This window comes from Epinephelus lanceolatus, chromosome 2, assembly GCF_041903045.1.
Source record: "Epinephelus lanceolatus isolate andai-2023 chromosome 2, ASM4190304v1, whole genome shotgun sequence".
Classification (NCBI taxonomy): Eukaryota; Metazoa; Chordata; class Actinopteri; order Perciformes; family Serranidae; genus Epinephelus; species Epinephelus lanceolatus.
In genome coordinates this window covers 50,305,967-50,328,994 of record NC_135735.1, presented here as the reverse complement: position 1 = coordinate 50,328,994, position 23,028 = coordinate 50,305,967, and the positions used below count along the sequence as shown (strand labels likewise).

Here is a 23,028-nt window from a genome sequence, read left to right as displayed (position 1 = left end):
GTGCATTTGCAAAAATGTTTTGAAGGAGCAGCAGCGGCGGTCCCTGACTGCAGGGAGAACGGAGCAGGCCTCCCCGGAGGTCCGCCGCTTTTCCCGGTCCATCTCCTCCACACTTTTACTTATTTCCACCCTGCCGACAGTGGGACTTATATTCACTGTGCCGACAGTGGCTTGGAAAACCGCCCATAACACCAGGGCCTGCCCTGCCTGCGAAGCGCAGCGCACCGAAATTCTCCCGCGAGCCAGAGCACTTCCGTTCACATCAGACGCGCCTTTCTCCACACTGGTCGACAAGCGGTTCTGCTCCCAGCTGTTGTCTCCGTCACATTTGGGGCTGTTTTTCCATCATGGGTAACTACCCAGCTTGACACATTAGCTCGCAGCTCGCGCAGAAAATAGACCAGACGCCGAAATGATCACTACAGGGCCGGCGGCGGAGCTGCGCGGTGCGGCCGGTGTGGATTACACAATCGGTTAACATGGGCGCCGAAAGGAAACTGGCTTCACTTCTCGGCGCTTTGAGGCTATTCGCGGCTCTTCCGCGGGCGGTGTGGTTCTTAACCGTGTCACATGGGGAAGAGGGAAGAGGGAAGGTAGCTGGAGTTCCTCCAACATTTGCGGTTAGATTATCATATTTTTTTATTGACAAAAATATAGGCTGCTTCGGCTGATTTTTTATGCGCACATGTGCCCCTAAATATTTTTTACAGTTCGCACACACCTATTTTTAGTCGCAAATGCGAGTGAAACGCTTGCACTGCCGAGCCCTGCTTGTTATTGAAATAGTAATCTTTGTTCAATCATTGTGTTTATAGACTTTACAAACATCAGATTGGTCTAAATGGTGATATAGTGACGTGAAAAATGTGTCATATATATATATATATATATATATATATATATATATATAGATATATATATAGATGGACTAAGAGTCTCATCCTACTCTCTAATGTGCTATGTGTGAGCTCAGTCCTGCGTGTTCTTTAATGAAGCAATAGGAGAAGATATTCGGTCTCAGTTAATGTAGTTTATTAAGCAGTAAAGGAATAAAATTACAGAGCTCTGGGTCTCAACTTCACGTCCCTGACGAACAACAAAGGTGTGTCAGTTCACGAAGTCTGACCTCCTGTCCTTTCCCTGACCCAGTATATTTGAGCGTAACAGAGTGTCATTGTGCACGCAAGGCGTTGTCCTCCTCTCATTGGCAGTTCCACTTCCTCCTTCACCACACCACGCCCCTGCCTCGTGTTAATCTGACTCCTTCCCGCTGGCGGTGGGGGCGTGGTTCCTGTTTTGAAAGACAAGAGACAACACAACTCCCTACACGTGCTGTACCTTACTATCTGTATAATCACTTTCTATTCTTTTTACCATATATGAAACTAATTATCTAAGCATTGCGGTATGTGCTCCTCAGACTTCATGTCTCTTCCTCTCCTGTACTTCTCCACTTCTGCAAAGCAAACACATTCAGATCAGCTGAAATCATCTCAGTATTCTCATTGTTCACACATCTAAAACTTATATAGTGAAACACAACTTATAGTAAAACACATAACATCATTCTATTCCCAACAATATATATATATATATATATATATGATAGATAGATAGATAGATAGATAGATAGATAGATATAGCTAAACTCTGCTGGTTTTCTACCCGGAAGTATTTGTTAACAACAAGACAATTCCCTATATAGTCTGGCCGGACAGATGAGTCATGGCCTTGTAAAAGATTATGTTTGTTTCTTTTAGTTGGCGAGAGTCGCCGCAAACGCGACAAACATCCACTAACTTTGATTTTGTGCTGCTACACGTGTTTGTAGTTGGACTATGTTTACGAGCACAAGAGTTCAGCAAGCCACCGAAGGACCGCCCTGCGGATTTACTATTGGTTCTGCAAAGTAGGGAGTTTTTTTAAACTCTGAAATTGTATCCACCCATCTAAACACAAAATCAGGGAGAAAGTCATCAGTCTTTAGTTAAGCAAAGCGTCTAAAGACTGACTTGTGAGTCTAAGGTCCCCCCAAAAAAACGGGAGAAAAAAAGGCCGAATATTCGGGAAAAAAAATTCACAATCGAATCCCGTGCCATCGAACGAAGCTTCGAAGCTTCGAATTTTTTGGGTCAGCCCTAAATCCCACATGCAAGGGGCTAGCCATAAGGTTGTTGTTTTCAGCAAGTTGGCCTTGAATAGCTGATGTTGAGCTGTAGAGCTGTGTTACTTGTTATGACCTAAGGTGTATTTTAATAAACCTGCCTTTGGTTTAATTTATTCTTTCAAGCTTTATTCCTTGAAAGATGCGTTGCTGCTAACAACAGCTTGAAGTGGTGATGAGGTCTTAAAGTTTTTTTTGGAAGGTCTTAAAAAAGTCTTAAAAAGGTATTGAAATTAACCTCAGGATTCCTGCATATACCCTGGTACTGGCTTGAGAGAGAAACGGTCGACATCTGGCAGTATTTTTTAAATGAGAAAATGCAGTCTTGATGACATTTCTAAGGTAGAGTTCAAAACTTAGATTTGAATCAAAGATGACTCCCACAGGGTTCCTATGCAAGTATGGAAAGTATGGAAATAAATTTGATCAATTTCCAGGTATTAAAAAGTATGGAAAATGAACAATAAAGTATGGAAAAATATTTATGTTTCCAGACTATTACCACTGTTCTAAAGTACTTTCATTCATTCATCTACTAACCGCTTCATCCTCTTGAGGGTCGCGGGGGGGCTGGAGCCTATCCCAGCTGACATCGGGCGAGAGGCAGGGTACACCCTGGACAGGTTGCCAGACTTTCGCAGGGCTGACACATAGAGACAAACAACCATTCATGCTCACATTCACACCTACGGACAATTTAGAGTTATCAATTAACCTTGTCCCCAATCTGCATGTCTTTGGACTGTGGGAGAAAGCTGGAGTGCCCGGAGAGAACCCACGCTGACACGGGGAGAACATGCAAACTCCGCACAGAAGGGCTCCCACGCCCGGGATCGAACTGGCAACCCTCTTGCTGTGAGGCGAGAGTGCTAACCACCACACCATCGTGCCGCCCTTGTTCTAAAATACTGTTTTCTAAAATAGAAAATTAGGTATTTCCAAAAATAATTTAATCAATCTGGATCGTGTTTTATGCCGGGCCAAGCACAGTCTGTGTGAGCGCAAACATCTCAGACCGCCCCTTTTACCTGATTGACAAGTGGTATGTCCAGTCCGCTGCCCCATGACCCTCCTCCAACCCTCCAGGTATCAAGTTTCATTCCAACACTGCACCTTCGACAAGAAGACGAGTTTCACGTGGTTCACAATGGGTAGATGCAAGTTTTTGGATGGATGGCTTGACAATACCGTATATAAATACTGGTTGGCCAAGGATTCCCAATTCACACGCAGTGCTAGATGCAAGCTTTGTGTGAAATCGTTTGACATCACCAACATGGGGTAGAAGGCGATTCTGAGTCACATGAAAGGAAAAAACACTCGTTACTGCATCGCTTGCACCCAACCTTTTTGCCTCAGCCCAGACATTGAACTTACCTGAGTTTTTATTTGCATGCCGTTATGGTACTTGGCTACAATCGCCTATTAAGAATAATTAAATATGATGTGAAATATGATACACTGATATATTTACTCAGATGTCGCATATTCTCTGGGAAAAAAAAAAAGAAAAAAAAGAATGCCGAGTCTGGAAATTAGGGTCTGGAAAAGTATGGAATTTTGAAATTCTAAATGTGTAGGAACCCTGCTCCCAGGTTTTTCACCTGTTGACAAGGGTTCAGTGCCAGTGCATGCCATCTCTCATTGAGATTCTCTCTCTGGGCTTCAGTACTAAATGACCAAAATTTCAGATTTGTCCTGGTTGAGCTGTAGAAAATTCTTAGCCATCCATAATTTAATATCTAAGATACAGTTAAAAAGGACATCTATTGGCCCTGGGACATCAGGAGACACAGCAATGTAAAGCTGTGTGTTTTGTAGCTTTTTGATGAACATTCATCAATATTTACAAAAAATACTAGTACAAGAGATGCCAATCACACTCCGGAGTCTGTCTAGAAGGACTGAGTGGTCTACTGTATCGAATGCTTTTAACCAGTGCTGTGATTAGTCCGAAAACCGGATTGATATTTTTCATAAATATTGTGAGAGCTCATAAAATCATTTAACTGGTTAAAAACGAGTTTCTCTAAAATTTTGCTTAAAAATGGTAAATTGGATATTGGTCTGTAGTTATTAAGTATAGAAGCATCCAGATTGTTTCGTGACATGGTTTAACCATAGCAGTCTTACTGACTCACCCATATGCCGAGGGAGGCTCAGGTGAAGCTTTAGAGTCCTCACATCCCTTGCGGAGATCCCAGGGGAGAGTGGGTAGCAGCACAACTCCACCTAATGCAGGCTGACGGCGCCCCAGATTAAAACGTCCAAAAAACACATAATTGAAACCACAAAATATCTCCATACTGCTCCTTCGTAGTGATCTAAGTGTCCTGAAGCCCCGACATAAAAAGTTGTTTGGAAAAACATAATTTAAACTCCGTTTTTAGCCTCATTGTAGCCTGTGGCTCTAACTGCCTCTCTGTACACTGCGCTCACGTGTGTGACACCAGCGAAAGCACGTGAACACACATGAAGGCGGTGCAGAGAGAGAGGCAGTTAGAGTCTTCTTTTAAAAAGCTATAAAATGATTTAAAAAAGGATGTGGGGATTGGATCTAAAATAAAGGTTGTTGGTTTTAATTGAGAAACAACCTTTGCAATCATCTCAGCACCAACCAGGACAAATTTCTTTCATGTTTCCTCGTGCACAAACAAAGGTTCTTGGATATTAAAACTCACAGAATGCGACTGAGGTAGATTTGATCTGATAGAGTCTATTTTACTTCTGAAGTGGACTGCAAATTCTTCACACATTGAGTTTGTAGACATACTGCCAGGCTTTGTAAAAACAGGGTTAATTAGATGGCCAGTGGTTGAGAAGAGGATCTTGTGGTTGGTTATTAATTCTGAAAAGTGAGCTTGTCTTGCCTGTTTGATTGCTTTATTGTACATAGTTAGGTGCTCACAGAAAATGTGATAATTGACAGTTAATTTATTATTTCTCCATCTTCTTTCTGCTGTACAACATTTTCTTTTTAATTCCTTGATGTTTTGGTTTCTCCAGGGAGGATGTTGGATTAGTGGAAATCTTTTTCAGTTTTAGTGGTGCTATTGTATCAAGGATTAGGACAAGGAAATTGTCTACAATAAAATCACAAGATGAGGGTAAAATGTCTGCAGGAGTATCACATAAAATTTGCAGCCACTTCAGCAGTGGTAGGAGCCACAGGCAGAGGTCACAAGCACTAACAATGAGTCCAAAGGGTTGTCAGCAAAGTGCCAATAGCCAGGGAAATTCACACAAGACACAAAGTATTAAAACTTACTGACATGGGTCCAACTAGTGGACCTGCTGCGGTGATAAGGCTTCAGTGTGCCGTCTGTAGGTCATCTCAATACCCGGCAGGTCCACTGCTGCTAGGTTAGCACTCGGTGTTAGTAATGCTGAAAACAAACCGGCGTCGGCAGTCAGGACGTGTAGTTAAAAAACCAAGCATCTAATGACTAAAAACCTTACACCGGATAAAAAAAAAAAACACTAAGGTAAAACGTCACAATTCTGAAAAGTATGTCATAAAATTGTGGCTTAAAACTGAATAAAATGTCACTTTGTGACAGAAACTCTGACAGAAAAATACGCCAGCACGCACGCAAGCAACTTCGGCTTCCGGAATGCATAAGAATGGGACAGTGTGTACCAAATCTTGTTGGTAACACAATATATTACTTAGGTATTGCTAAAACGTATATTACTGTCACCCCAACACTGTTTGTACACACTTTGTTGCTTTTTATTCCATGTTACCTGACTTTCTGGTGTAAATCTGTGACTTTTTTCTCCTAAAAGTTTTATCTCATGATGTTTTGATTTTATTCACATATTTCGACATTTTTCTTGTAGATTTACAACTGTATTTCTTGAAATCTAAGATTTTTTTTACTTTATCATTTACTTTATCCTCCTTTGTACAAATGAGACTATGCATGTACATGTACTAAAAATGTAACAAGAACAGCTTTCAGTTTACTTTGGGTATACGTTGGATAGGTTATAGGTTTACAGGATTCTTAAAACTGTAACTCTATCATTACACCCCCGGATTTATTTATTTTAGCTGGTCACACTGCTGTATGCTAACGAGTTGTTTACCAGGGTCATAATCTGTCTTTTTAATCTTTCTCATTCACAGAATAAAGCCACAGATCCGACAAGATTCACTAACAGAGGAGGGAACCTTCTCAAAGAGCAGAAACAGAGGTCTGAGCTGCAGAAAAGTCTGCCCAAGGTAAGACATGAAGGCTGCCTATTATTTTCTAAACTGAACATCTTGTAACAATTCTTAAGCATTTGACAGTAACTTGACATCATGTGGGGTTTTTTTTAGCTTGAAAAGAAACTAAAAGCCCAGACTGATGCATGGGAAAGTGAACAGAATCAGGAGTTTTTGGTAAATGGTCAGAGGTTTCTACAGTATGTGGAGGAACAGTGGGAGCTGCACCGAACAGAGAAGGAGAAGGAGAAACAAGAGAGGGTAAACAAGCTGCCTTTTTGAATTGTAGGGTTATAGCCCATATGTTTGCTGGGAAATTGGTTGACACTTTTACAAACTCTTAACAGCATCTAAAAAAAAGCAAACAGACCGAGGAGGACATGCTGTATGGGACAACAGTGCGAACCCCCACCAAACGCAGATTCCTTTGCACTACTACCCCAAATAAATCCAGAAAGGTAGCATACCCAGTTAACTTTAATAGTTTTACTATAAATGCTTGCTTTATTACAAATTTGGTGTCTTTAGTCATCTGGCTGTGTCAGCACTGACCCACCCGCTCTACCTCTCTCATCAGCTCAACGTGACTTCTAGCATTTCCAGTGCCACCTCTTACAGCAACAGCCGCTCTGTCTATGGTGGAACTGTGTGTCGCTCACCTGTGTCCCGCCCACCTCTCTCAGCAAACAAGGTTGGTCTCATTTCAAGATGAAGGAAGTAGAAGTTACACACACGTTAAAGCTGAGGAAAAATAATGAGGTGGATGGACAACTGACATCAAAATCACAGGCGGGACAATGAACTAGATTTTTAGAATATTCACTTTTTCTGCTCCTTGATAAAATATGACCTATTTTCAGAGAATAAGGTTGCACCACACTACATTAGACCCAAGCACAAAACGGGTGGGTAGTAACCCCTTAAAAATAATTGAGAGAAGTAAGTAACAGTAAATATATTCTTTAAGGAACAAGTACTTTTCATGTTCCTTTTTTAAACTGTACTACTCTTTACTTGAGTATATTTTTGAGCCAATAATCTACTTTTTACTTCACTACATTTGCTATTTATACCTTCATTACGACGAGTCTGCTCTAAATGCAATATAGTGGGGGGAGAGCACGCAAGGAGCACCTCCCTGCCCAAGTTGACCTCCCGCCTGGACCAAAGCATTGTGGGTTTTTCAAAAATGTACTTCTCAGATTTTTTTAAAACTACAGTAGCCTAGCGGGTCAAGAAAAACACTCTGCTAATATTACAATGAACAGCAATGGAAATACAACTGACTGCACACATACACACAGCACAGACTACCCAGCCTCTGATCTCAATACAGTTGCAGCAAACAGTAAATTCAACCCAAGTCAGTGAAAAAAAGCCTGCTGGTATTAATGTTAACATTACCAGTTAGCCAAGTTAGACTGTTTGATTTTAATGGTACCGTTACAGTTAACGAGTTTGCATTTTCAGTGAGTGAGCTGCCATGACCATATTGTTAGCTGTCAAAACTCCAAAACAAATCATGTTACTAACATTAACCACTTACTTACTTACTGACTGACTCCTCTTCATCCCCTGTGGGACTGAAGGCTGCAGTGAGATCTCTCCATCATATTTTATCCTTGTCAACATGCTGCTCCTCTCCCAATGCTGCATCCTGTCCAGCAGACACACCAGCTAGCAGGGCAATTTCTAGCTCACCAAGTCTGCATCATATTCCATATGCATATGAGACTAAATGCTACGTTCTACACATAAAAAGACACTTGTCTGCCAGGCCCCGTCCAAAGATACTTGCCATCTGGCCCAACAACTTTTCTGGAGGGAAACCCTGTATTGAAATAAGTTGTTGGTGAAAATGAGTTAGCTAGCTAACGTTAGCTATGTTAATTTTTCATGTGTGAAGTTAATCGTAGATGTCATGATAAGGAAGAGATGGGTAGAGAGGAAGAGGTGGAGAGAAAGGGTGGGAGATTGTTCATATCTCAGTTGTATAGACTGTCTTTATTTGTTAGATTAGCCGACCTACTCATCAAAACAAGTACTACTTTTTTTTGTTTTGTTTTGTTCTGCACTAGACCGCACGGAAAGTAACTTTGAGTAATTTATTACTAGGTACTTTTTTACTTTTATTTGAGTGATTTTTTTTTAATGGGAGTAATTGGATTGTTGAGTATAGTTTTTCAGTACTCAGAAGCCCCATTTCCACCAAGAAATATGGTACGGTACGGTATGGTTCAGTTAAGTATTTCTTTTTTTTTTTTTTTTTTTTGGTCTCCACTGCAAAAAGTTGTGGATGGTACCAATGGAACTGCTCCGTACCTTTACCATTTTTGGTACCCCTTCTGTTGGGGTACCTGGCACACAGATCTGTTACTAAAAGGTGGAGTTGTGAACACTGAAGTCCGTTGATTGGTCAATAGAGGATGGTCACTCTGCTCAGGGCTGAGTTGTGGCTGGTCTTGAGGCAGAAGCTACTGTTCATATCGTAGAGAGTTTAATTAATAGACTGTAACTATAAAATATAAGGACGTTTTACTGCCTCTTGCAGCAGCCGGAGTCAGAGAAAAAAATAACTTAATTCAGTGGGCCTACTGCCGGGATTTTTAAGGTGGAACGTTAACTTGTAATGTTACTCAATGCACAAGCTATTACTCAAGTTTTTATATGACATACACTTTTAGTAATGAGTGGATCTTCATGCTTTTATATGTATTATTTTCGGCCAGGTTATGTGAACTGCATATATTCTAATCCTCACTCAGAGAAAAAAAAAGGGTCACATGGCGTCGAGCTACAGCAACATTAAACCCCCAACTAAATGCACAAACCCGCTATTTTTGAATATCCCATGGAGAGAGACTGTTCTATTTTTTTCTGAAAATGTTGGCGTGTAGCCTCGTTCTGTGGACGATAAACGAGGTGCAGACTTTTATCTGTGTCACCGATAATGAGGAAATACAGTGAGTGCTGGACGGAGCAGTGACAATAACCCCGCCCACATTTAAGGGTATGGTTTGTAGTGGAAATGCCAAGGTCTAGGTACCATGTCTGAAGGGTACTTTTGGTTCCAAAGGTATCATACCAAAAGTGTTGTTTAGAAACAGGGTATAAACACCACTGTCAAAAAACACATATAGGTATTCCGAGGTATTCATAACCTCAGTCAAAGTGTTTTCTGTCATTTCCTTCTCATTTGTACAGAAAGTTTACCTAAAATGTCTCCTGAATGTGACATAGCGAATATTTTATTTCCTATGCTGCACTCACTTTGACTAATTAGTTCATTCTGATCATATGGGACATGGAGTGTTGGTTCCTGTCTTCCTCCATTTTAATACTGTAGGCCTACCTGCCATGTCCTGTGCGCAATTTGTGGTTGACACGATTTCTCACTTGGACTGAGTCAAGGGGTCCCTAGACATGAAAAATCACGGAGGTACTTGTCCGCCACAGTGGGCAAATGGCCGCTGTGGCCAAAACAAAAATGGCTGCCATGGTGAATAGGGTAAAAAATTTAACCATCAGATATCACTATGAAATTTACGGAGTTGATTACTCACATTAAGACAAACAAAAAATGTATTGGAAGTTTACAAGGGCAAATGGTGCATAATCTAATTAAGTGTGCGCTAATTAGCATAAATTCCACAGATCTAAACACCGGATAGAGACAGGTGAAAATGTTTTTTCTTGACATATAGAGTCAATACTTTGACTTTGACAGTGCAACAAGCACCCACAGAAGACACCAGAAACCATTCTGAAGGAGCAGGGGATACTTTCATCCAAGGACATGGCCGAGGCACATAGGAACATGGACATTGCTAAGGAGCATGTTATGAACATCAGGCAGATACTTAGTCACAATGTGCTCACAGCGTCTCCCCTGTTTGAAGGTGACCTTCCAGCTCATGTCAACAAGTCTAAACTGGTTAGTGAGATTGTGCCTGGACTTGACCTTACCCAATGGAGTCCAAAGTCTACTCTTACCACTCATGTTGTGGTAGACTTCATGTCGAAGATGCGCCAGATGCCATTGGCACGATTCCCCACTCTAGGTGCTGCCATCAACACCATCATCAGTTCAACATCATCCCTCTGTGAAGAGCCAGAGTTCATCCATATCATACTGGATTCCTACATTGAGATGTCTCTGAAGGAGGGGGAGTGCATGCGGCGTACAGATTCAACAACTGGCATTGACATCATCAGCATGAACAGAGACACACCCATCCCTCAACAACTAGACAAGTTCTGGGCATCTGAGGAGAGCAAGCGAAATCTCCAGCTGTTAGTTCGGGACATGGTGTGCAATCGAACCTGTGGCGATGCTACCATCCTTGTCAGCTCTGTTGTCTCCCATGATGAGGTGCTTCCAGGAAAGGCGGCTGGTGGTGAGTTCCCAGACCTGTTGAACTGGATCGAGGAGGCTGACACCAGGCTGGTGGTGCACGTGGAGTGGGCTGTCTGTGTGAAACAGTGCAAGAGAGTAGTTGTAGTGTCCAATGATACAGACACCTTCGCATTGCTGCTACACTTCACCCCATACTTCCAAGCACTGGGAATGGAGAAAATCTGGCAGCAGTATGGCACTGGTGAGAAACGACGGATGCTTCCGCTGCAACAAGCAGTTTCCAGACTAGGAGTATCACTGGCCAAGACCGTGATCAAGGCACATATACTGACTGGAGATGACTGCATGAGTAAGGTGGGGACCAAACATGCAGCATTGGCCTCTGACCCAGTGCAGTATCAGACCAACTTTGGGGAAGCGGACACCTTGTCAGAGCAGGACACAGAACTAGCCGAGAAGTACTTAGTACAAGTTTGGGCAGGGGCCAGGTCAAGTATGGCTGCTGAGACGTTTGATGATCTCAGGGTAGAGATCTATACTAGTGACACTGCTGGGATTGATGCCCTCCCTCCTACAACTAGTGTTATCAGAGGCCATATCCAACGAGGTGCCTTTCTGGTGCACAGGGCATGCAAATTGCTTACAACAGCCAAAGAACGTGGGGAAAGAGAAGAACCTCTGGAACATGGATGGGAGGAGAACCTTGGCACACTCCTGCCATCAAAATGTATGAAGCCCTTACCACCGAGTCTACTCACAACATGCAAATGTACAGGCAAGTGTGACACCCGACGCTGTGGCTGCCGTGCTACAGGAGTTTGCTGCACTATATTCTGCCACGGAAAAATAGACAGTCCATCTTGTAAAAATGCATCACACTAACTTGTACACAATTACAATATAGTGCACTTAATTGACACTTTTGTTTGATTTTGTGTCATAATTTAATTTTATATCACATTTTTCTCGAGATGCTCTTTGCAAAGTTTAACAGCTCATTATAATATGACAATAAAAGTAAAAGAGGGGAAGCAAATGTTTATAATTTCTATAATACCTATGCTCATGTCTCTGAGAAATTGTTATGAAAAATGTGAATAAAAGTGAAAGTACAGAACAAAATCTTAATTGATTTATTGACAGATGACATAGGCATGGGCATGTGATGTGGGTATGTTATTTTTGTCTTTTTCAAAAATAGGGCTGCCATCTATGAGGTTAGAGGGAGTTTGGTATAGCAGAGGGAGATTGGTATGGTGTGCAGAGGGAGGTCCACATTGTAAAAGTCTTGACTCTAATATGTCAAGATAGAAAATACTTTTTTTTTTTCTTTAAAGATATGTTTTTGGGCATTTTGGATAGGATAGCCAAGTGTGAAAGGGGGACAGAGAGAGAGGGGATGACACGCAGCAAAGGGCCACAGGCTGGACTTGAACCCGGGCCGCTGTGGCAACAGCCTTGTACATGGGATGCCTGCTCTATCCACTAAGCCACCGACGCCCCAGAAATACATTTTCACCTGTCTCTATCCAGTGTTTAGATCTGTGGAATTTTTGCTAATTAGCACATACTTAATTAGATTATGCACCATTTGCTCTTGTACACAAACAATTTAAAAAAAACTTCCAATACATTTTTTGTTTGTCATAATGTGAGTAATCAACTCTGTAAATTTCACTGTGATATCTGTTGGTTAAATTTTTTACCTCATTCACCATGGCAGCCATTTTTGTTTTGGCCACGGCAGCCATTTGCCCACTGTGGCGGACAAGCACCCCCATGATTTTTCATGTCTAGGGACCCCTTGACTTAGTCCAAGTGAGAAATCGTGTCAACCACAAATTGTGCACAGGACGACATGGCAGGTACAGGACTATTTCATTTATTTTTTAAAATCCATTTAACTCTAAAAACGAATTACTTTATTGTTAAAGATGACCGTTAGTCTCACTTTTCTGTCATTCTCCCCTCCAGGTGCCAGTAGCACTGACGCCAGGTGGCAGTAAATCCCCCCACCCACGACTGCATGGCTGTAACAAGGAGAACAAAGCCCAGCTGAAGGGGAGCCCTCTGAGTGGTGCGTTGCTGACCCCTGCAGGTCCACAGCATAACTTCAGCATAGCCTCTGTTGCCAGCACATATTCAGAGTTTGTGGTAATTTACGCTTTTGTCTCTAATCCACTTTCTCTGTGTCTTTTTTCTCCTTTCTGTGCAGTAACACAGTTATGTGTGTTGTAGAGATTTTACAAATGCTAATGATGCAAATTTATATTTTAGAGGAACTTGGTCAACCCTGAATCTGTTCAAGGTGTGTTTGGAATCCTTAAACCGTGTAAAACTAATCCCTTTCATGTGGTAATTGCATACCTCTAATCAAATAGAAAAATAACCATTAAAGAATAACTTAACATGCTGCTTTAGGGGCGTCGGTGGCTTAGTGGTAGAGCAGGTGCCCCATGTACAAGGCTGTTGCCGCAGCAGCCCGGGTTCGAGTCCAGCCTGTGGCCCTTTGCTGCATGTCATCCCCTCTCTCTCACCCCCTTTCACACTTAACTGTCCTGTCCATTAAAGGCAAAAAATATCTTTAAAAAAAAACCAAAACAAAAACATGCTGCTTTAGCTTTAACATGCATAGTCAACAGGCTTCCAGGCCAAAATTAGACCTGTGAGAAACACACTGGGGGCTGTGTCGGTGGGGATGGGCTTCTTTGGGTACCGCTAAAGTCCACTTTGAGTAACAGATTCATGAATCTGGGGGCCTCTTAGACACCAAAACTCTGAGGCGCTGGAAACTTCTCATGGTGGCAGCTATTTTATTTTTCTTCTTGACAATGCTGATGTAAACAGTAGAAATGTGACATGGGTTACACAGTAATCACCACCTGGCATGTGTGCTTGCACATACTTACTTTATTAGCCAACACACTGCATCACACTGAGTTGCAGCAAAAGTTTAGCCAAGTTTCACTTATTTGCTGGACCCCCCTGCATTAGCCTCGAGAAATGAATGAGAAGGATGCGCGGTTTTTTTTTTTTATTGTTTGTTTGTTTTTCCCACACAGGGCTCAAGTTGGTCTGAATTCAGCCTACCCCCACAACCACTGACACTCCCACCGCCTTCAACGCCCTGACATATCACTGTTCCTACATCTCTGTCTCTGTAACCATAGACTGGATAAATTAGTGGATGTAGCCAACTGGGTCATCAATTAGCTAATTTTGACTGGCCAAAAACAGGCTTAGAACATAAGGTACTTAGCAGAAAAAATGAACAGCCAACTCCTTAGAGTGCTTTTTAGTTGAACCAAATGCTGAACAAGACCAAAATCTTGAAACTAACTTTTACACCCAAAAACAACAAAAATATATATATATATACTGTGCTAGGGATACACATAGTTACTAGGGTTGCCCCCTGAAAGTCCCCTGATTCAAATCATCAGTTGGAGACCCCTTAGTTCACATTACACGATTTTTACCGCGATTTTGACATTGCAGAGGATCTTGAGAGCAACCTTGGATGGGAGTTGAGTTGGAAAATAGTCTGCTACGACGAGTCCTCATGTGTGAACAAGCCTACGAGCAAGTCACCCCTTCTTCTGAGACTGGGACTGGATATCCAGAAAACTGGAGAAGGCTGACAGAACTGACAAAGAGCATCAGCCAATGACAGATGGGATACGTCCCACGCCAGCACGCAGGAGGGCGGAATAAATAGGTTCGTTCGAGATGAGCCAGGCCTGCGCAGATTAGATCACCGGCGATCGGCGCACAATGCGTGCCGGTTAGTTTTGTGTCCGACTTCATCCCGACTTGCTCTGACGTATTACAAAAGTGGACGGCGATAAAACCGCGAGAGCGAGGCAGCCGCAGTTTTTAGAGCCAGGCGCTGCAGTTGCTCTCCACCGACTGCACCGCCTGGCTCTCACCTGATCTAACAGCTAATTGGTTAAGATGTCGACTCAACAATATGACGTTTTAGATAAACTACTCATTATTGTTAAATTTTAGAGATTAAGATTGTATTTGTCTGATCTGGAGGTTTATTCTGTGAACAGAAAACATGTGTGACTGATGATGAAGTTTAGTTGTCAGAGACTGAATACATTAATCATAAACTATACAGAGTCTACTGTACTATATTAATATTGGATGGCTTAATTATTGAAGTATTTAGCAACACAGAGACTTGTGGTCAGTGGGATGTGAGGATTCTTAAAATAACATCTGTACAGATGTGAAGCCCTGACTGTATCTGACTGAGCCTTAATGAAAGCTGTTGTCTTGTATTTTTTTTCCTCTGAAAATATTAACCTTATAGTCAAACACAGTTTATTCAGCCTGTGTAGTTGAGGGGACAGGTGAAACTGATATGATGCTGATTTACAGGAGAATTCATATCAAATGGAGGATAAACCATGAACATAAACTACAGATCACCTGTAAAGCATTTTAATAAATTAATCTATCATAATTAAAACGACTGGAGACTGAAACAAACTGACATATGGGTCTGATCACTTTTTTTAATGAATTGACATCATTCCAGACAGGATGTTAGTGAGTCTGTGAATTCCTGTACGGACTGAAGGCTGCTGGAAACTGTCGGGAAACTGTCCGACTTCACCGCAACTTTTTGTCACTGCCCCCTGCTGCGTCCGCCTGCTCTCGTCTACTTTTCAGGCGAGGCGCAGTTCATCTCGAACGAGCCTATTGTGAGGAGGACAAGCCGGCAAGCAACAACAACAATGGCGGCGTTCACAGGATCACGGGGAGCGCATTGTGTTTGGACCCAGGCCCTGGAGGCAGATCTGATTCAACACTGGGAAGAATATCCATGCCTTTATGATGTGTAGTCTCCAAGTTAAAGAACATAGTTTGGTGACGTCACTGCATTATCTGGGGCTCTGTCGGTGAGGGCTCGGTGGAGAAATCTTCTTCGTAACACAGTTGGCGAGACTCCCGATGACAAAAACACACATCGCAAGGTATGGACACTCAAAAGATTACGATAGTCTCTGCGACGCAAAATCAGGGTTTGCTGCGGAGTGAGCGCTCTTCACGTTCATGCTGCCACCAAGCTGGACAACGGACTGCCAGACGTTGTCCTTTAATTCGTTGTTCATAAAATCATCCCGTCTTTTATCAAAAAGGACGGGGTGCTGTGAAACGAGGTTTATCAACCTTTCTCCCATACTGTCCTGCCTGACTGGATTTTGGACTCTCCCGGGTCTGCGCGACTTCACTGAGATGACCTTTTGTCTTCTGCTTAGATGTGCTGAATTTACAGCTCACAGCAGCTTCAGAGAGTTCAGTCTCTAGCTTTTGATGTCTAGTGTCGGCAAAAAGTGTTATTGTACATTTCTGATCCCTTGTTAGCGCAGTTAGCTTGTTTATTGTATTACCTGAATGTCACTGCAACACTGAACGTCCCCCTGAACCCCATTCAAACTCTCCAACTCTCTATATATGAATTAGACCCCTAAACCCCTTTCTACGCCTGACCTCTCTTAGTTGTCAGCTTCATATATGTCAGTTGGAATAGAGACTCCTAAGTTTTAATGAGTACAGCTTCACTCACACTCTACTGTGACCTGATGCATTGTTTTTTTTTAACATGACATGGAAGACAGTGACTCTACTGCTGCATCCATCCAGACTTAACTGAGACTCTCCTGAGCCTCCAACCTTCACTGTCCAGTTCCAGAGAAGTACTTGTTTAAACAAGCAGCTACAGTAACATTATGCAGCAGAGGCAATGGAGAGTGACGGCACAAGGAATGTGTCGGAAGTGGTCTGCAAAGTACTACTCACCTCTGTCACCTGCTCTTGACCTCTAGATCTCTTTTCACATTACAAGCCCAAACTCTCCAAATTCTGCAACTTAAGATTTTTAAAAATTTATTATTGATTAATCTGACAATGATTTTTGTCGAAGAATGGTTTTGTCAATAAAATGTCAGAAAATAGTGAAACATGCCCTGAGTCTGTGGTGACCTCTTCAAATGGTATGGTCCATCCAACCAACAGTCCAAAAATCTACAGCTTTCCAGTTTATTATCATGTATGACAAAAAAAATCATCAAGTTGTCAAATTTAAGGAAAATAAAACCAGCAAATATTTGGCTTGTTTGCTTAAAGTCCAGGTAAAGCAAAAATAAAATATGTGTGAGTGTGTCATACCACTGAAAAATGTGTTATTAATCACCTAGCCAAATTTGAATGATTAAAAAATTGCAAAGTATATAAAATTAGGTTTCAAAATCATGAAAAAAATTTGCAGCATTCTCTGCTGTGAGACACTGGGGCGTGTCCACTGCAGGAGCTGATATGTCTGTTGAATGCCTGCAAAAAAAGAATAAATTATATAAAGACTTTATCAAGCACAGAACTGAGGAAAAATAAATTAAATATAAGACATATAAAAATAAACTAATGGATATTCTAAGAAAATGTAAGAAAGATTATTATAGTAAATTGTTGGAAACCAATAAAAATAACATAAAGGGCACCTGGAATATTTTAAATTCAATTATTAGAAGAAAAAAAACAAGTGCTGGATTTCCAAATGAATTTCTTGATAATGGTAAGATAATTAAAAACAGTGATGAAGTGGTGGCAGGCTTCAACAGATTCTTTGTAAATGTCGGGCCCAAGCTGGCCGATGAGATAATCCCTCCACAAGGGCGAGGTGTCTCACAAATTTTTGAAGAAAGAAACTCAGCTACTATTTTTCTGAGAGATAGATAAAACCGAAATAATTGACATTGTTAATAATTTTAAGAACAAGACATCAAGGGATTGTGATGATATTGATCTATTCTTAATTAAACAAGTAATTGTAGCTATAGCAGATCCCATTGCACATATCTGCAATCTCTCACTGAAACTGGGCACCTTTCCCATTAAGATGAAAATAGCTAAAGTCATTCCCATCTTTAAAGCTGGTGAGCAGAATCTTTATACTAACTACAGGCCAATTTCATTGCTTCCCCAATTTTCTAAAATCTTGGAGAAGATATTTGCCACCAGATTGGACAGTTTTATTGATAAGCATGAGATCTTAACTGATAGTCAATATGGTTTTAGACCAAATCGATCTACATCTTTGGCTCTAATTGACCTTGTGGAAGAACTAACTACCAGCATTGATGACAAGAAGTTCGCCATAGGGGTATTTATTGACCTTAAAAAGGCCTTTGACACAATTAATCATCATATTTTGCTTCAAAAACTGGAAAGATATGGGATTAGGGGTGTGGGGCTCAGTTGGATAAAAAGTTATTTAGAACATAGACAACAGTTTGTGCAGATGGGAGAGGAAAAGTCAATGCTCCTAAATATAACTTGCGGTGTACCACAAGGATCAATAATGGGACCAAAATTATTTATATTATACATAAATGATATTATTAATACTTCTAATATTTTGAAATTTGTGATTTTTGCAGATGACACAAATATCTTTTGTAAAGGAGAGAACCTCCAACAGCTGTTAAAGATCGTCTCTGAAGAGCTAGCCAAGCTAAAACTGTGGTTTGATACAAATAAATTATTTCTCAATATAAAGAAAACCAAATATATGATTTTTGGGAAACGCAAAATTCCAGAAGACTTAACCATTGAAGTACTGTGTGATAACACCAGATTAGAAAGAGTTTATGAAAATTCCTTCCTGGGAGTAATAATTGATCACAATCTCAGCTGGAAACCGCAAGTCAAACACATTTGCTCTAAATTGGCAAAGACTAATGGTATACTTTGTAAAGTCAGACACATACTGAATCAGAAAACAATGTACATTCTATACTGCTCGCTTTTTCTTCCTTATCTGTCCTATTGTGCTGAGGTGTGGGGTAATACCTACAAATCCACCCTAAAGACAATATGCACCATGCAGAAAAAGGCAATGAGAATAGTTAGCAATGTTGGCTATAATGCACAAACAAATGATTTATTTTTAAAATTACAAACATTAAAATTTATGGATATAGTGGATTTCAAGACCACACAAATTATTTACAAAGCCAAAAACAACTTACTCCCTAATAACATACAAAAATGGTTTAAAGAAACAGAAAGTGGTTATAATTTAAGAAGGAGAGGGAATCTCTTACAATCCAAGGTGCGTACCACACTCAAAAGCATGTGCATATCTGTCAATGGGGTGAGGTTGTGGAATAATTTACCTGTAATGATCAAAGAAAGTAAACACATTGCTCAATTCAAAAGACAGACAAATTCTCACATTAGAAAACTATAACAATTGAGGTGAAGATGGGCCAAATGTTTCATTTCCACTTTAAGAGGTTGTACTGAATTGTTTAGCCATAAAGTCTGCATTTTTTTCCTTTTTTTCAAATATTCTCTTGTATTATATTTTCAGTATATATTGTTTTTTATTTCCAGAACTAACTACCTCAGATGAATCAAGAGTTTCTCATTTGGACAAATGGCGGTACTTTGATAAAATAAACAGTAGCCGTGTTAGAAAATTAAGATGTATAAAAGGGGAAGGTAAACATAAGTTAGCTTCTTCCTTCTCCTTTTTTGAACATGTAGAGACCTTTAATTTATTTATTTTCTGTGAGAAATGTCATGTGAAAAATGCTTCCTTGTTGATTCTCATGTTCAAAAATAAATTTCATTTCATTCATTCATTCAAGATAGCGCGGCTGTGAAGCGACAGACATTCAGCAGCTAAGCCTGTAGCAACTTAATGCCAGGGCCACACCGCCCGCGGAAGCGCCGCGAATAGCCTTGAAGCGCCGAGAAGTGAAGGCAGTTTCCTTTCGGTGCCCATGTTAACCGACTGTGTCATCCACACTGGCCGGCGCCGCGCCGGGAAGCTCCGCGGCAGGCTCTCAATTTGCAGCGATCAGTTCGGCGTCTGGTCTATTTTCTGCGCGAGCCACGAGCAAATGTGTCAAGCCAGGCAGTGAAAAACAACAGCTGGGAGCAGAATCGCTTGTCGACGGCGTGGAGAAATGCGCGTCTGATGTGAACGGAGGTTCTCCGGCGCACGCGAGAATTTCGGTGTGCTGCGCTTCGCAGGCAGTGTGGCCCTGGCGTAACATCCCTTAGCTGAACAACAAGCTGCCTCATGACGACAGCCTCTCCTTAGCAGCTAACGCAGTAGCACACAAAGCCTATAGTAACACAGCACAGCACAGTACAACACACTCACACACTGAGCCAAAGAACTAATGCTGCATCGTAGCTAAGCCAGTAGAAGAGCCACACAGGAACTGCGCATTGGTTCGACAGCCCATTGGTTCGACATCCCATTGTTCCTCCGACCATATTAAACTCATTGTTACGAAGTCCGTTCCGAAATCATCATGATGCCCTGTGGTTAAGATCTGGTTAGGTTTAGGCACAAAAACCACTTGGTTAGGGTTAGGAAAAGATCATGGTGTGGGTTAAAATGAAAAAGAAATGACAAACACATAAACCGTGAGCCTGCTCCGCCTCAAGCCAGTTGCGGCGCACCATACGCCCGTCGCGAGCCATTCAGCACCGTGGACAGTCGGACTAATGGGATGTCGAACCAGTGGGCTGTCGAACCAATGACATGGACCCAGAACACACATACACACCCAGAATCAGGGTACAAAAGCTGTTGCGCGGCTATAGCCTTTCGCTCAGCCGCAAACGTTAGCACAAAGCACACACACCAACAGCAGTGTGCATGAACTGCTAGTAGGGGTGGGGGGAAAAAAATCAGTACAGCAAAGTATTGCGATATTTTTGTGTGGCAATATTGTATCGTCACACAATGCAAAGTATAGATTTTTTAATTATATAAACTATTGATATGACAAATACAAATTAAACTTTAGGTAGCCTACTTGAATAATAAAATCAGTAGTTTCATCAGTTTACTACATACATTTCACTGCAAATAAAATGATCAAAGTGAGATGAACAGATTGAAAACTTTTTCCTATTAGATAAAACAGATGTTGACAGAGGGTTTTTTTGGGGGGGATGTAATTTACTTTTGAAAAAAGGTAATTAATTAATTGCAATATATCGCAATATATTTCATCACAATACACAGCATATCGCTACACATTTGAAATCGCAGTAATATTGTATTGTGTATTCTCACACCTAACTGCCAGCAGGTTGGGTAGCTGATTTTGGATTGATAGACTGAAATGCACGTTAGTGATGGATACTTAACTTGTACTCAAATGACTGTTGGCTTTTAAATGGAGATGTTTATATATGTATTTATTAGACTCAAAGAGCTCAGAGAGCTCACGGAACATAGCAAACTTGCCACTCACACACGGGCTGAATGAAATGACACTGATGCTATGCTCTGTGCTGTGTTGCACTCTAAGTTAACGCTGGTAGTAACATATAGTATGGGTATGGGATGGCTCCAGTGTGTCATCAAGCAGGCTTTTAGGCCCACCCAAAAAATCCTGATCAGAAATGTTGAAGAACAGTGTTACGGTCTAACTCCACAATTCAGCACTTCATAGTTCCCAGTCTTTTCACATGTTTTCTGACATGTATGTGTTCAGAAAGAAATCACTGATTTTGCTTTAAAAAAATCCTAAAACGATTATTCAGTTATCAAAACAGTTGGTAGTTAATTTTCTGCTGATCACTTAATGGACTAGAGGATGTGGCTCTATTCTCTACACCACCAAGAGCTCGATCAATCAATCAATTTTATTTATAAAGCCCAATATCACAAATCACAATTTGCCTCACAGGGCTTTACAGCATACGACATCCCTCTGTCTGTCCCTCTGCTTTTACATAAAGAATAAAAAAGGCACATTAGAGTCAGCATGGCAATGACAAGTTATTTTGTGGCATGAAGTAGAAGGCAATGTCACCGTATTATTTGTTTTATTATTATTATTATTATTATTATTATTATTATTACTATTATTATTATTAAACACAGAAGTACTATGATTACTTACTCTAGTGAATGTAGGAATGGCTAAGTAAAAGTAAACCGTATATGTTTAGGCAAAATGGTTCCACGGGAATTGAATTACACTTCACAAAATAGCTTGAAGTGAATAACTTGCTGCAACTTCATAGTTTTTAAACAAAAGGTTGGATTTCTGCTGTGAAAAGGTTGTCTCATGGTTCAGAGTCTTAAACCGTGTTAGTCTGTCTTTGTCTTCTCTCTCACACTAACAGCCTTCAGTGTGTCATTTCCAAACAGTAAGAAAATGTCAAGTTGCTGTTTGTTGATAACAAGTTTGTTTCTGACTGTGTTGTCTTTTCCTCATGTCGTCACATAACGTACGATCATTCATGCTTTTCTGTCTCCACAGCGAGACCTGTCCAAGGCCTCTAACGCCAAGATCCAGCACAACATCCTGAACTCCACCTCCACCAACCTTTGACCTCTCCACTCTGTGGGGGACTGCGTCAGATATCACAGTAGTCCTTTCAACGAAGTTCTGATCTCCTTTAAAATAGATCATTGGCTTTCACTGCCATCTACTTTTATATGTAAATGAAGGTCATAATATATTGAGTGTTAAAACAGTGATAAACGAGTACGATCACTGTAAGAGGAAAAATCTGTTTGTATCAGCAGTTAAACTAACACTACTTGGGCTCTAAATTTTTGAGATGTAATAAATGTCTGCATTTTATACAGCACATTTAAAAAAAGAGAGAGAGAGAGAAAAGAAAGAATGAAAGAATTTTAAGCTTTCTGATGTTATGCAATTTGGGTTACAGGCCAAATGTATTATGAATACTTTGCACTTTTTTTAGTTAATATATTGCAATGCATTATATAATTTTACACACACTCACACTGTTCCATTCAAATCTGTTTTTATACATGTATGTACTTGTGTATATATTTCTGTATCTGCTGTTTGACCAAGACGTTAGTTGTATAGACAGGATGTTAAGACTGTTAAAGCCCATCAAATATTGGTGTTACGTAACAGTTTAAATATAATTCAATTACATGGATTTAACAAACTATCATGGCTGATTTGGAAAGGCTTGTCAAAATATAATTAATGCATTTTCATTAAAAGCACCGACTGATAAGATTTTTTGAGATATTTTTTAAAGAGTTTATATTCTAGACTCATAGTAGTGTTGTCACACAAAATATCAAAATTCACAATATTGTCACATAAGGATAGTCTCCACAAAGAATTGGCAAATTCAGTGGAATGTAAAGATTTGCACTTCTTACAATATGTCTAAAGATATGAGTCCAATTCATCAAAACTTAAGCTGTTTGAAGTTTATCGGTTGTGAATAAATCTGATTCATCTGTTGATGCAA

The 23,028-nt window shown here is 40.7% G+C and overlaps 1 protein-coding gene across 4 annotated transcripts in view; it reads left to right on the top strand.

The window, feature by feature from the left end:
* The window catches only part of prc1b (protein regulator of cytokinesis 1b), a 38,898-nt gene extending 16,111 nt beyond the window's left edge, over positions 1-22,787 (top strand). The window contains exons 9-15 of one of the 4 annotated variants that reach the window (XM_078162302.1): positions 6,297-6,392; positions 6,492-6,638; positions 6,725-6,835; positions 6,955-7,068; positions 12,709-12,811; positions 13,012-13,042; positions 22,047-22,787. In XM_078162302.1, the coding sequence (XP_078018428.1) occupies positions 6,297-6,392; positions 6,492-6,638; positions 6,725-6,835; positions 6,955-7,068; positions 12,709-12,811; positions 13,012-13,031 (591 nt within the window). In that variant the 3' untranslated portion in view covers positions 13,032-13,042; positions 22,047-22,787. Of the gene's footprint in view, positions 1-6,296; positions 6,393-6,491; positions 6,639-6,724; positions 6,836-6,954; positions 7,069-12,708; positions 12,889-13,011; positions 13,043-22,046 lie in introns of all 4 variants that reach the window. The other 3 variants (XM_078162294.1, XM_033643486.2, XM_033643480.2) reach the window with 3 other exon arrangements.
* The last annotated feature ends 241 nt before the right edge of the window (positions 22,788-23,028 follow it).